This window comes from Microcaecilia unicolor, chromosome 11 (genome assembly GCF_901765095.1).
Source record: "Microcaecilia unicolor chromosome 11, aMicUni1.1, whole genome shotgun sequence".
NCBI classification, from domain to species: domain Eukaryota; kingdom Metazoa; phylum Chordata; class Amphibia; order Gymnophiona; family Siphonopidae; genus Microcaecilia; species Microcaecilia unicolor.
In genome coordinates this window covers 171,166,755-171,182,938 of record NC_044041.1, presented here as the reverse complement: position 1 = coordinate 171,182,938, position 16,184 = coordinate 171,166,755, and the positions used below count along the sequence as shown (strand labels likewise).

The window sequence follows — 16,184 nt, the reverse complement described above, 5'->3', positions numbered from 1 at the left end:
TAATTTCTACTTATTAATCTTTAAACTTTATACTTTAAATGTACTTAGCTTTTTCAGCAATAGGTGTGTCAGCTTCCGAGAGCTTTTTAATCCAACATGGCTCATGTTTCACTGTCTAGCGGCTTTGTCAAGGATAAACCCCCTCTTAGAAATATTAGTTCAGCATGCCGACTGTTCAAAGCTCTGACCGTCAAGACCGTCAAAATACTCAATAGCTGATGATAGATATTACAGCACGTCTTATACTGATCTTCCTGTGAAGTTTCTAAAGATTTAAACAAGTCAGAATATTGTGGCACATGTAGTTTTGGCCTAGTGTCCAACTACTGCTGGCCAATTACACTGGCTTCCGATGGTTGTACCAAAAAATTTAAACTTCTAGTTCATACCTAACAGATTTTAATAAGCTTTATTATTTAATAGAGTTTAGTGGTACAATCCTCTCAAGGAGTTTTATTCTAGTGAAGGATATCTCTTGCATGTATCCACAGTGTGAATTATGCAGAAGATGTGCTGGAATGGAGGTTGCATACAGGGCAATTGCCCTGGGCCCCCATGCAACAAGGGGCCCCAAGTCTGCTTGAAGCCACAAAAAAACACAGCCTACTGGCTTTGAGACCCCCTCCAAAATTTCTGCCCTGGGCCTTAGAATATTTACCACTGGTCCTGGCTAGAGTATTTTCCATAGTGCTATTGGTACACTATAGTTTCCCTGTGAGGTGCATGAAGAAGTTTACACACCCAGGAATTCACACAGAGCCTTTTAGACTATGTGCAATTGATGTTGTGACATGCTTGAGACCATAGCATACAGGAAGCCTTTTTATTTTGAGACTTCATATGACCCCGATGCTGGCACATGGTCGAAACACAAGCCTTGACAGATTCTTCCATAAACACTGTTTCCTCCAACCTAAGGCTTTGCCTTTCAGTTCCCTCTGTGGCCCACTGTACTTTCTTTCTGCATTGCTTAGCTTGTGTTGCTGATTCCATATTGTTTATTTGTCATCTTAACTGTCTAAAAGCCTTCTTCCTCTACATCTCTCTCTCTCTAAAACAAATTCATCCAGAATTGCCAATAGATTCTGTTGTGAGGAGCAAATACCTGTAAAAGAGAGCAAAATAATGGATAAATTCTAAATCTCAAAACCATAAATGCCAACAACAGAACCTTAAAAACACCCCATTCAAATATAGTTGATCAATTCGATTGGTATAGTAATTGTGTTGCATTAGAACCCTTTTTTACTCTTGGTCTGAAATTTTGCCATGTATTTTCACCACTTGAGTTTCCTCAATAATTTTCTAGGAAGACCAACATACTGTGCATTATAATATTCCAAAGAACAATTACCTGTACCATCGTTCTACATAAGTACATAAGTATTGCCATACTGGAACAGACCGGAGATCCATCAAGCCCAGCATCCTGTTTCCACAGTGGCCAATCCAGGTCACAAGTACCTGGCAAGATCACAAATCAGTACAATACATTTTATGCTGCTTATCCTAGAAATAAACAGATTTTCCCCAAAGTAATTTTAATAATGGCTTATGGACTTTTCTTTTAGGAAGCTACCCAAGCCTTTTTTAAACTCCGCTAAGCTAACTACTTTTACCACATTCTCTGGCAACAAATTCCAGAGTTTAATTACACATTGAGTGAAGAAATATTTTCTCTGATTCATTTTAAATTTACTACTATGTAGCCTCATTGCGTGCCCCTTAGTTCTAGTATTTTTGGAAAGAGTAAACAAGCGATTCAAGTCGCTTCCATTCCACTCATTATTTTATAGACCTCTATCATATCTCCCCTCAGCCTTCTCTTCTCCAATCTGAAGAGCCCTAGCCACTTTAGTTTTTCCTCATAGGGAAGTCGTCCCATCCCCTTTATAATTTTTGTCGCCCTTCTCTGTACCTTTTCTAATTCCATTATATCTTTTTTGAGATGTGGTGACCATAATTGCACACAATATTCAAGGTGCATTTGCACCATGGAGTGATACAAAGGCATTATAACTTCCTCATTTTTGTTTTCCATTCCTTTCCTAATGATACCTAACATTCTATTTGCTTTCTTAGCCGCTGCCACACACTGAGCAGAGAGTTTCAATGTATTATCAATGATGACACCTAGATCCCTTTCCTGGTCAGTGACTCCTAATGTGGAATCTTGCATTACATAGCTATAGTTTGGGTTCCTCTTTCCCACATGCATCACGTTGTACTTGCTCACATTAAACGTCCTCTGCCGTTTGAATGCCCAGGCTCCCAATCTCGTAAGGTCCTCTTGTAATTTTTCACAATCTTCTTGTGATTTAACAGCTTTGAATAACTTTGTGTCATCAGCAAATTTAATTACCTCACTAGTTACTTCCATTTCTAAATCATTTAAAAATATGTTTAAAAGCAACGATCCCAGCACAGACCCCCCTCGGGAACCCCACTATCTATGCTCCTCCATTGAGAATACTGACCATTTAACCCTACTCTCTGTTTTCTTTTAACCAGTTTTTAATCAACAATAGTACACTACCTCCTATTCCATGACTCTCCAATTTTCTCTGGAGTCCATGAGGTACTTGTCAAATGCCTTTTGAAGATCCAGATATACAATATCGACCAGTTCATCTTTATCCATATGTTTGTTCACCCCTTCAAAGAAATATAATAGATTGGTGAGGCAAGATTTCCCTTCACTAAATCCGTGTTTGCTTAGTCTCATTAATCCATGCTTTTGAATATGTTTTGTAATTAAGTTCTTTATAATAGTCTCTACCATTTTGCCCAGCAACCAACGTCAAGCTCACCGATCTATAATTTCCCAGATCACCTCTGAACCTTTTTTAAAAATTGGCATTACATTGGCCACCCTCAAATCTTCTGGTACCATGCTTGCTTTTAAAGGTAAATTGAATATTACTAGCAATAGTTCTGCAAGTTCATTTTTCAGTTCTATCAGTACTCTGGGATGAATACCATCTGGTCCAGGCTGGAACATCAAGAAGTACTTTAGCCATTGACTTGTAGCATATAAAAATTCTGTTAAAAAAAAAAATGCAGGCCCTAAAGGATAAGGAAGGCTGAGGCTGCTGATAAATTGACAAGGACAGCAGACCAGGGAAAGATTTCCTGGAGTTTATATTTCTGATTAATTTTTGTTTAATAGCTGGGGCAGAGGATAGGACAGACGTCATGTTGAGAGTTGTCCTATCCAGGGTGAGGAGGCAGTTTTAAGGCTGTTCTCAAACCAATGAAAGAAAGGAATCAGTCTTGGGTTTCTTGAATATTGAATGGAAAAAACTTCCTTATGCTCAGCGGCCCGAGAGAGTGATTGTCACAAACTCTAGACAGTGAGACCTGGGACTGCATCCGGAGCTGCAGCAGACAAGTCCCCTGGGCTGGCACAGGGCAGGAGTCAGAACAAGAACCAAGATAGGACTAATCAAGACAAGATAAGACAAGACTAGAATAAACGAGGCAAGACAGGACAAGACTGGGCTAGGCTAGGCAAGGCTAAACTAGGCAGGGCAGAAGTAACAAGGTACCATAGACAAGACAAGGACCAGATCCAGATAAGGCAAGGAAAGCAAGGCAAAGGACTAGAACTGGAACCCAGGCAGAACAAGGCAAGACACAGAGCTAAGTTAAAATTGGGTCCAGAAAGAGCAAGACAAGGGCAATGCAAGGACTGTATCGAGACAGGACTAGACAAGTTAAGGCTAGGCTACAACAGACAAGACAAGGACCAGATCTAAACAAGGCAAGGAGAGCAAGGTAACAGGGCTAGAACTGAACCCAGGCAGAACAAGGCAAGACACAGAACTAGATTAAAACTGGGTCCAGAAAAGGCAAGACAAGGGCAAGGCAAGGATTGGATCCAGACAGGAGAAGACAAGACTAGTCTAGGCACAACAGGACATGGCAAGCAGACAAAATAAGGATTGGATCCAGATGAGGCAAGGAAAGCAAAACAACGGGGCTAGAACTGAACCCAGACAGGAAGAAGGCAAGACAAGGAAACAAGGCTAGAACTGGGTTCAGACAAGGTAAGGTTAGGCTGGGCAAGAACACGACAAGGAACTATACAAGACAAGGCAAGGCAGACAAGATAGAAAGCAGGACAAACAGGACTTGACTGGAATGGCAGAAATCATGAACAGGACTTGGCTGGAGCAGGAACCAGGAACAGAGCTTGGATGGAACAGGAACAGGGCTTGACTATAACAGGAACCAGGAACAGGGCTTGGCTGGAGCAGGAGTCAGAAACAGGGCTTGGCTGAAGCAAGATCTAGGAACAGGGCTTGGCTGGAAAAAGAACCAGGAGCAGAGCTTACAGGAACAAGGCTCACAGGAACAACTGAAGAGCAAGGTTTGCTTGTAGGAACAAGGTTCAGAAACAAGACTCGCAGGAGCAAGGCTTACAGGAGCAAGGTTCAGAAACAAGGCTTGGCTTGCAGTAAAAAGGCAAACTTGCAGGAACCAGGTTCAGGAGGTTTAGGAACAAGGCTCAGGAACAAAGCTTTCAGGAACAATGCATTCAGAAACAGGACTTCAGGAGCAAGACTTCAGCAACAAGAGTCACAGGAACAAGCCTTTCTGAACAAGGTTAGCTTGTTGTAAAGGAAAAGCATGAAAGTCCCAATGTTCCTTATAAAGATCCTCACTGATTATGTTAGACCCTCTGGTGCTCTGTTGAGTGGAGGAGTAGTCTATTGGTTAGTGCAGCAGACTTTGATCCTGGGGAACTGGGTTCAATTCCCACTGCAGCTCCTTGTGACTCTGGGCAAGTCACTTAACCCTTGATTGCGCCAGGTACAAATAAGTACCTGTATATACATGTAAACCACTTTGAATGTAGTTGTAAAAAACCACAGAAAGGCAGTATATAAAGTCTCATTCCCCCCCCCCCCCCCCCCCAAATGAGGCTTGGAACACACTACAGAGTGTACAGCAGAGACACCAGCGAGCGACTAAGATACTGGAACATCAGACTGAGGCTTGGATAGCCTCTGGAGTGACACATTGATGCATGAACACATGCTCTGGAATGAGGCTTGGATAACAAGGAAACTAGCAGCAGAGGCATCAATGCAAGGAGAAAGCAATCCAGCGAAGCCACAGAGCCTGACCAGCAGAAGGATAATGGCTTGGGTGAACTAATTTGCATATTTCCTAGCTCCTGTTAGGAAGACAGGAGGAGCTGATTTGAATGCTGGGAAGATTGTTTTGATTATAAAAATTTGAAGAATACAAGTGATCCACAGATAAAGGTCACAAGGAAGAAGTGGTAGTGATTTCCTCACAAATGTACTGTGCCATAGTGAAGATATGCATTGGCATATTGGTTTTTGTTTTTTTTACCTCACCCTGAGTGTACAAAATACAAGGAAGAGAGCCCTATCCAGTATTAAGACTTGCTTGTCATGGATCTCTACACAGTTAAAAAGTGTAGTAGAGGTTTTGCTTAGTTCTTTTACAATTATAATGGGAACATAGTAGATGACGGCAGAAAAAGACCTGCACGAGCCACCCAGTCTGCCCAACAAGGTAAACTCACATGTGCCATTTTTTGTGTATACCTTACCTTGATTTGTACCTGTCTTTTTCAGGGCACAGACCGTATAAGTCTGCCCAGCACTATCCCCGCCTCCCAACCACCAGCCCTGCCTCCCACCACCGGCTCTGGCACAGACCGTATAAGTGTGCCCAGCACTATCCCCACCTCCCAACCACCAGCCCTGCCTCCCACCACCGGCTAAGCTTCTGGGGATCCCTTCCTTCTGAGCAGGATTCCTTTATGTTTATCCCACGCATGTTTGAATTCCGTTACCGTTTTCCTCTCCAAGCAAAGCTCTGACTCAATACAAGAAGCTCACCAAATACCATCTGCAAAGCAGCTACGTGCTTCTGCCTTCATACTTTCACTGCACCATGTTGTTTAGTCTAAGCCTTAGTAAGGGACAGTGCTTTTGGTCAAGCAATATTGGCCCAGCTTTCCCTTTGAGCTAATATCCCTCACAATCAACTATGCAGGCTGAATTGTGGACCATGGAAATATGAAACTTAAGCTGCTCTAAGCTTTGCGGGATCATCCAATAGTGTACTTGACCCAGTCCTTTGTTTTTTGTGTCCAAGTATCTTTATTAACTTTGAAAAGTACAAAAACAAATGTGTACAACAAAATACTCAAATAAAGAATTCAATGAGACCAAGCAAAACAAAGAAGAACAATTTGTCAGGTGAATTGCTGGATGTGAAAATAAAGAAAGTCATCACCTTTCAAGTACAGTGTCTAGAAAGTATCAGAAACATATATCAAAGCTGTTAAGTAAGTATTTAAGTATTGGACATATAGGAGTCCAAACTAGACCATACTTTACGTGCCAATGGAGAAAGATCTTTCTTATCTATTACTGAGACTTCAAATTGATGAAGTTGCAATACAGATTGCCACCAGAAATGAATATTTTATTTATTTATTTATTTATTTTATTTATTTATTGCACTTGTATCCCACGTTTTCCCACCTCTTTGCAGGCTCAATGTGGCTTACAATACATCATGGATACTGGACATAAGAAGAGAATCTACATTTGGTTTTACAGAAGGATTATGGGTTACATGGTAGTGAAATACAAGATAGAAGAAAGTTATCTTTCCAATTGGGTAGTATGGATTTTACAGCAACTGCTAATAAAATGTTGAGCAATTTCTTATTTATTTATTTGTTACATTTGTATCCCACATTTTCCCACCTATTTGCAGGCTCAATGTGGCTTACATAATAACGTAAAGGTGTTTGCCATGTCCAGTAGAGAAACAAATACATGGTGATATTGTGGTCGATTAAGGTTCAGGCACAATGGGGATTGAAGAGAGGAGAGGTTATATCATAACATAGTCGATGACAGCAGATAAAGACCTGTATGGTCCATCCAGTCTGCCCAATAAGATACCATATGTAATGAGTTTTTGATGTGATACTTCATATGTGTACCTGATTTTGATTTGTCCCTGCCGTTTTCAGGGCATAGACTGTAGAAGTCTGCCTGGCACTGTCCTTGTTCTAAATTTCTGAAGTTGTTGAAGCCCCTGAAAAGCTCCACTCCAGCCCATCCAAATCTATTCAGCAACAATCAGGGCACAGACCTTAGACGTCTTCCCCAGTACTGGCTTTGCTGCCTAATCTCCACTAAGCTTCTTTGCATCCATTCCTTCCAATCAGGATTCCTTTGTGTTTATCCCACATGTTTTTGAATTCCATTACCATTTTCATCTCCACCACTTCCAGCAAGAGAGCATTCCAGGTAGCTTCCACCCTCTCAGTGAAGAAATACTTCCTGACCCTATTCCTGAGTCGGCCCCCTTTACGTCCTTTAGTTCTACCACCTTCCCTGTCTGGAAAATGTTTGTCTGTGGATTTATACCTTTCAAATATTTGAACATCTGTATCATATCACCCAGGTTTCTCCTTTCCTTCAGGATATACATGTTCAGGTCAGCAAGTCTCTCCTCTTATGTCTTGCTACGTAAACTTCATACCATTTTAGTTACTTTTCTCTGAACTGCTTCAAGTCTTTCTACATCCTTAGCAAGATACGGCCTCCAAAACTGGACATAATACTCCAATGAAATCCCTGAATAATTTTCAGAGGACTGTGTTCATGAGGAGCTTGCTAAACTAAAGGTGGACAAAGCGATGGAGACAACACCAAGCAGCGTAACAGGGCCACAAGAGAGAAGGCTCACTTCCTCTGGTGGTGCAGCAGAAAAGCACTGACCCAACTGGAAGGAACACACTTCGTCAGAGAAGCTGGGAGTGACTGGCCTGGAGCAACCAGAGTGACAGATACCAGCAGGAGAAAAGCAGAGAGCACAGAACTACAGAAGAGAACATCAACTAGCAGCCACCCCCAACATGGGAAACTGACTGGGAGAATCAGCTACAGCCCAGGTAGATAAATAAAGATCACCCAATCCTATAAACACACAAACAAAAACACCCAAAACACAAACACACACATACAGGAAGAAAAGAAATCACAGCAGATAACTTGGGGAGATATTAATAAAGAGAGCAAAAACAGAGAGATCCCTCCTGCACCTCAAGCAACTTCCAAAATGGCCAAACTAAGGACATGAGTCTTTTATTACATAATAACAACATGGATACTGGGGATACCAGCTGCAACACCTAAAGAGTGGAACACAATTCCAGTACACATTAGTGGAAGACAACAACCTTACCAACAATTGGAAGAACCTAATCAAAACCCCAACACCAAAACAGAAATCAAACCAACATCCAATAACATAAAACCACTCCAGAAAAATAACCAACAAAACCACAAGCTCAAAACAGACAAACCAAACAGACAACTACAAACTGTCAAACACACCAACATCAAATACAACACATATGTCTCGATACCCGTAGAATATATAAACACAAGATTGGCAGTTAACAAGTCAGCAATACTAAGAGACTGGATAGAAATGGAACAACTTGGATTACTGCTCTTAACTGAAACATGGCTACACCTAGAATACGACCCTGTAATACTCAACCTGTGCCCAACAGAATACAAAGCAATACACATCAACAGAACCAAAAAGAAGGAAGGAGGCATTGCAATAATATATAAATCCACTTTCACAGTAGAACCCATCGCTAAACATAAATCCTCAGCGATTGAAATTATGGAATGCAAAATCACTGACACAACACTAACTGACCAACTATGTATCATACTGTTCTACCATCCGCCCCCCCCCCCCCCCCCGGCAGTTGGTCAAGTGCACAAGACGATTTCATGGACTTCATATCAAACATCTGCACTAGCTAACCAAATGTTCTACTACTAGGAGACATCAATCTACACCTAGAAAAACAAAATGACACCAAAACCCGAACCCTAATGAATTTCATAAACCAATGGAACATTAAAGCAGCACAAGGCGGAAGGCGAAGAAACAGTGTGACAAGGCGGTGGCCGTAGCTAGAAGGTTGTTAGGCTGTATAAAGAGAGGTGTGACCAGCAGAAGAAAGGGGGTGTTGATGCCCCTGTATAAGTCGTTGGTGAGGCCCCACCTGGAGTATTGTGTTCAGTTTTGGAGGCCGTATCTTGTTAAGGATGTAAAAAGAATTGAAGCGGTGCAAAGAAAAGCTACGAGAATGGTATGGGATTTGCGTTACAAGACGTATGAGGAGAGACTTGCTGAACTAAACATGTATACTCTGGAGGAAAGGAGAAACAGGGGTGATATGATACAGACGTTCAAATATTTGAAAGGTATTAATCCGCAAACGAACCTTTTCCAGAGATGGGAAGGTGGTAGAACGAGAGGACATGAAATGAGATTGAAGGGGGGCAGACTCAAGAAAAATGTCAGGAAGTATTTTTTCACGGAGAGAGTAGTGGATGCTTGGAATGCCCTCCCACGGGAGGTGGTGGAAATGAAAACGGTAAAGGAATTCAAACATGCGTGGGATAAGCATAAAGGAATCCTGTGCCGAAGGAATGGATCCTCAGGAGCTTAGTCAAGATCGGGAGGCGGGGCTGGTGGTTGGGAGGCAGGGATAGGGCTGGGCAGACTTATACGGTCTGTGCCAGAGCCGGTGGTGGGACTGGTGGTTGGGAGGCGGGGATAGTGCTGGACAGACTTGTACGGTCTGTGCCAGAGCCGGTGGTTGGGAGGCAGGGCTGGTGGTGGGGAGGTGAGGATAGTGCTGGGCAGACTTATACGGTCTGTGCCTGTGCCAGAACCGGTGGTTGGGAGGTGGGGCTGGTGGTTGGGAGGCGGGGGTAGTGCGGGGCAGACTTATACGGTCTGTGCCCTGAAGAGCACAGGTACAAATCAAATCAAAGTAGGGTATACACAAAAAGCAGCAAATATGAGTTATCTTGTTGGGCAGACTGGATGGACCGTGCAGGTCTTTTTCTGCCGTCATCTACTATGTTACTATGTTCTCACAAAAAAGGGCACCTATTAACCATATTAGCTCACAGATTTTTAGCAAACAACAACCACATATTAGAAAACCATAAATGGGAAGAGTTATCATGGTCAGACCACAGCAAGCTCACTTTCACTATACAATGGAAAGAAAACTGCAAGAAAAGAGAACCATGGACAAGTCACACATTCACAACCAGAGAGAAAGTAGACAGCCACACCTTCTGGACAACAACAATGAATGAACAGACAGAACACCATACCACCTGAGGAAATACACTTCATGAGAAACGGGACAAAACAACAAAAATACACTAAACAAAATAACACCAAATGAGGAACAAAAAAAAACAGCCACACCCCTGGTTTAATGACAAACTACTACACATGAAAAAACTGTACAGAAAACTTGAAAGAAAATGGGCCAAAAACAAAACAGACATAAACAAAACCAAATTCTTAGTCCTATCCAACCTGCACAACCCTTCATCCTACCAAAATTTCACAATCAACCATCAAACATACCAAACCGAAACACAACTAAAAATACTGGACAGCCAAATATCATCAGTGACATCTAAATGTTTCAAAACACTCTGGAAACTGAGAAGGATAAGAGACTACTTTCCTAGAAAATCATTCCAGCTAATGGTACAATCAACAATATCATCACAACTAGATTACTGTAAGGCAGCATACGTGAGGGTACAAGGAAAACAATTTAAAATTGCTACAAACCATTCAAAACACGGCAGAAAGGCTGATATTTAAAAAATCTAAATATGAAAGAGCAACTCCACTGCTCAGAACACTACACTGGCTACCAATCAAGGCAAGACTACTCTTCAAAGCGAGCACCCTCATTTTCAAGATACTATTTGGAATGGCACCCGAGTATATGCTAGACTTGATTGAACTATCCCCAAGAAATGTAAACCCAGAAACCAGAAACTATCTACTTTTTCACCTACCCAACTGCAGAAACATAAACTATAACCATCTACACAGCAGGTTTCAGCTACCTAGGTTCCAAATGGTGGAACTCAATACCAAAAACCACAAGAAGCATCACCAACTACCTTCAATTAAGAAAAGAAATGAAAACCTACAAAAAATTCTACAACTAACTACATAAGCCAATGGTCCCCAAACCTAGTCCTGGAGGCACCCCAGCCAGTCAGGCTTTCAGGATACCAACAATAAGTATTCATGAGAGAGATTTGCATGCAGTTGCATGCACTGCCCCCACTGCATGCAAATCTATCTCATGAATATACATTGTGGATATACTAAAACCCTGACTTGCTGGGGTGCCACCAGAACCAAGTTTGGAAACCACTGACATAAGCTGCAATCATCCTACCTCTTCAAATCTACCTCCTTAAAAATCCGATGACTAAACAAATTATCGTCTTTAAAAATCCGATGACTTTTATCGTTGGCCTACCTTTCAAACCAACCTCTTTAAAACTCCAAATATAACTACATGAACTATCGTCCTACCTCTTCAAACCTACATCTTACAAATGCTATGGACAACCTCTTCAAACCTATATCTTCCAAACTCTATGGACAACTACATAAACTATCGATGCTCTCCACACATCATAACTATTAAAAAACACTATTGCAATCTCACCAAAATGTAAATTGTAAGCCACTTTGAACCAAAACTTGTTTTTGGATAACAGTGGGATACAAAAATACATAAATAAACAAATAAATCAACAAATGTGAACATACTCTACTCCTCCACAGACATTCAAAACTGCCTTATAATATCGGCTTGTTATACTACTATCCTGCTCTATCATTATCATGTTACCATGACTCTTCTGTAAACTAAATGTCTATGTTTCTAATATATCTTCACCATTCATGATGTATTGTAAGCCACATTGAGCCTGCAAAGAGGTGGGAAAATGTGGGATACAAATGCAATAAATAAAAAAATAAAAATAAATGATACCAAAATCTGCAATAGGGTAAGGTAGGACTTAGCCAGGCTAGAGGATTGGTATGGAATTTGGCAGCTTAGATTTAATGCTAAAAAATGCAAGGTCATGCATTTAGGCTGCAAAACCCAAGGGAACGGTACAGTTTAGGGAGTGAAGAACTTTTGTGCATGAAAGGGGAGCTGTGATCAAATGTAATGATCTTAAAGTGGCCAAACATGTAGAAAAGGCAAAGCAAAAGGTAGAAGGATGTTTGGGTACATAGGGAGAGGAATGGCCAGTAGGAAAAAGGAGGTGATGATGCCCCTGTATAAGACTCTGGTGAGACCTCATTTAGAATAATGTGTACAATTCTGGAGACCTCACCTTCAAAAAGATATAATTAAACAAGATGGAGACAGTCTAGAGGGAGGCTACTAAAACAGTCAGTGGTCTTCATCAACTCCAAAGGAAATACAAATATACCATAAGACAAACTAAAAGACTATATTACAAATCTGTAATTGGACCAAACTACAAGGACACACATAAACTCTTCCAACTCATGAATAAACTAATAGATATTACACCAATCACAACCAACAGCAAAGACACATCAGGAGCAGACAACCTCGCGAAATACTTCAATGAGAAAATCGAACAATTACGACTTAAGATACCTGCCAGTAACATCGACTATACTGAACTCCTTGACTGCCTAGACCCAAACCCTGGCATACATCCAGCAGACAGAATCTGGACCAACTTCAAGATACTATCAGAGAATATCATCTCTCAAATGCTCAAACAATTTGCTAAATCTCATTGCAAACTAGACATATGTCCAAACAACCTTATGACATATACTCCCCAACAATTTATAACAGACATAACGAAACACCTGAACTACATGTTACAAAACAGAACCTTCCCGAAGGAGAAAGGAAACATATTACTCACCCCCATACCCAAAGACGCAAAGAAAAACGCCAGTGAACTAACCAACTACAGACCAGTAGCATCCATTCCCTTATTAACCAAACTAACAGAAGGAATGGTGACCAAACAACTCATAAACTACTTAGATAAATTCTCAATACTCCACGACTTCCAGTCAGGATTTAGGTCTAACCATAGCACTGAAACAGTATTAATTACACTCATGACTAAATTCAAACAAACAATTGCAACTGGAAAAAACATACTACTCCTACAATTTGACATGTCAAGTGCTTTCGACATGGTCAATCATGGAATACTACTACATATCCTTGAGTACTTTGGAATTGGAGGTAACATTCTCAAGTGGTTTAAGGGTTTCCTAACCACACGATCATACCAAGTGACATCTAACCTGACTACTTCAGCCACATGGATACCTGAATGCGGAGTCCTACAGGGATTCCCCCTCTCACCGACTCTATTCAACTTAATGATGATACCCTTGGCCAAACTATTATCAAACCAAAACCTCAACCCATACATAAACGCAGATGACATAACGATCTACATCCCATTCAAACAAGATTTAAAGGAAATTTCTAATGACATTAACCAAAGCCTCCATATCATGCATTCATGGGCAGATGCATTTAAGCTAAAACTTAATGCAGAAAAAACCCAATGCCTAGTACTTACTTCTCAATATAACACGAACAAATTCACCACCATTAACACACCAAATCTGAACCTTCCAATTTCGGATACCCTAAAAATTCTTGGGGTTACCATCGATCAACACCTAACACTTGAGAGCCATACGAAAAACACAACCAAGAAGATGTTCCATTCAATGTGGAAATTAAAAAGAGTAAGACCTTTCTTCCCTAGGACTGTTTTCCGCAACCTGGTACAATCAATGGTGCTTAGCCATCTAGACTACTGCAACGCACTCTACGCCGGTTCCAAAGAGCAAATAATCAAAAAACTTCAGACAGCCCAGAACACTGCAGCCAGACTCATATTCAGCTAAACAAAATATGAAAGTGCTAAACCACTACGAGAAAAGCTACACTGGCTCCCACTCAAAGAACGCATCACATTCAAAATTTGCTCTCTAGTTCACAAAATCATTCATGGAGAAGCACCAGCCTACATGTCAGACCTGATAGACCTACCACCCAGGAATGCTAAAAGATCATCCCGCACATTCCTTAATCTTCACTTCCCAAACTGCAAAGGTCTAAAATACAAACCAATGCATGTGTCGAATTTCACCTACTTGAGTACACAGTCATGGAACGCATTGCCGCGCAACTTAAAAACGATTTACGAACTAACCAACTTCCGAAAACTACTGAAGACCCATCTCTTTGATAAAGTATACCGCAAAGATCAACAAATGTAAACATACACATTTCCTCCATATATATTCAGAACTGTCTTATAATATCTGTTTGTTACTCTACTATCATGTTCTATCATTATCATGTTACCATGATTCTTCTGTTAACTAAATTGTCTATTCTTCTAATATATCTTCACCATTCATGATGTATTGTAAGCCACATTGAGCCTGCAAAAAGGTGGGAAAATGTGGGATACAAATGCAATAAATAAATAAAGTGTGCGGGGACAGACTTGAAGACCGTAATATGTATACCTTGGAAGAAAGACTGGAGAGAGGAGCTATGATAGAAACATTTAAATATCTATTTGGCATAAATGCACAGGAGGCAAGTTTCTTTCAATTGAAATGAAGTTCTGGAACGAGGGGACATAGAATGGACGTGAGAGTGGATAAATTCAGAAGTAACCTGAGGAAATAATTCTTCATGGAAGGGGTGGTGAATTCATGGAATGGCCTCCCAGTGGAAGTGGTGGAGACGAAACAGTATCTGAGTTCAAAAGAGCTTGGGACAAGTACATAGGATAGCTAAGGGACTGATAGGGAGAGTAGATGGCATGAATGGGCAGACTGGATAGGCCATATGGTTTTTATCTGCCTACATTTTTCTGTGTTTCTATATTTAAAAAATAAACATCTTACTGTATTTTCTTATAGAGTCACCCTTTGAGCCTACACAAATTATTTGCAGATCAGTCTCCAATGTCATCTGCTCTGTCCTCTTTGGGAGCCGCTTTGACTATGAAGATAAAGTCTTTCAAAACATTGCACGCTCGATTGATGATAACTTTAAGCTAATGAGCTCTTCCTGGGGAACGGTCAGTGCTTGCAGACTTCTTTCACAGTATACTTTAGATATGTAACCATGATGCCAAGGAATTATCCTGATCCTTTAGGGCTCTTTAACCAAGTGGTCAAGTAGCTGATATAGTAGACATTGGGTAGAATGTCACTGGCTGTGGGAGACAGCCAATCCTCTCTGTGGCAGCCTATAACTCCTTTGTCAGACTACACATCAGAGTACACATTTGATGTAGTTCTCAACTGGGCAGACTATTTACAAGGAAAATTTACATACAGACTGTATTGTACAGATATGTGCCCAATGTACACAACTAGAAAGCGTCAATAAAAAGTCATTAAAAAACAATTGGATGTGGATTGAGAGCACACCTTTTTCAGTAGTTGTTGAAGATTAATTTACATTTAATCACATTAGACTTTGCCTAAACTGTGTTGCAGACGTCTCCCCATAGAGTCCCCTATAATTCTAAATAGGAAATACAAACCTTTTTAAAGAGTATTTTGATGTTAAGACTTTCAAACGATGCATTCATAGGATGAAATGATAAATACAATAAAACAGACTTGTGAATCTCTTCAGTTGTGATGTTCCATGCAAATATATTACTCTTCCACTCTGTTCTTTCCAGTGGTACAATATCTACCCAGAAATCATGGACTATCTGCCAGGACCACACCAAAAGATACTGGCAAATCATCAAGTTCTAAGACCTATATTTCAGGATATAATCAAGACTCATCAGGAGACATTGGACCCCGAAAACCCTAGAGATTACATTGATGTTTTCCTCACCAAAATGGAGAAGGTAAAATGTAGAGGACTGTGTTACTTACCATAAACTCTGCTGCTCAGAGATGAGAAAGGAATTCCTTTTTATCAGTCATTTCCTCCTTAGCCTTCATACATGATTTAATCAGAGTAAGAAATGGAAAATAACACCAAGTGCCTTTTTTCGCCAATTATTATTATTATTATTCTTTCAAACCAATAGATATTAGAAAGACACTGTCATGAGCAGAGGGAATCTGGTCTGGCTTAATTCTCTTAGTCTGTTTCTCCTAGAAACAATCAACAAGGAACAGTTCTTAGAAATATGCCAATGTGCTTTATTATAGATCTCTAAACAAAGCACACTCTC

General features: G+C 40.7%; 1 protein-coding gene across 2 annotated transcripts in view; it reads left to right on the top strand.

The window, feature by feature from the left end:
• Positions 1-16,184, top strand: part of LOC115481127 (cytochrome P450 2F2-like) — a 107,962-nt gene that overhangs the window by 76,086 nt on the left and 15,692 nt on the right. For both annotated transcript variants that reach the window (XM_030220158.1, XM_030220159.1), the window contains exons 5-6: positions 14,899-15,059; positions 15,675-15,851. In XM_030220158.1, coding sequence (XP_030076018.1) covers positions 14,899-15,059; positions 15,675-15,851 — 338 coding nt within the window. The remainder of the gene's footprint in view (positions 1-14,898; positions 15,060-15,674; positions 15,852-16,184) is intronic.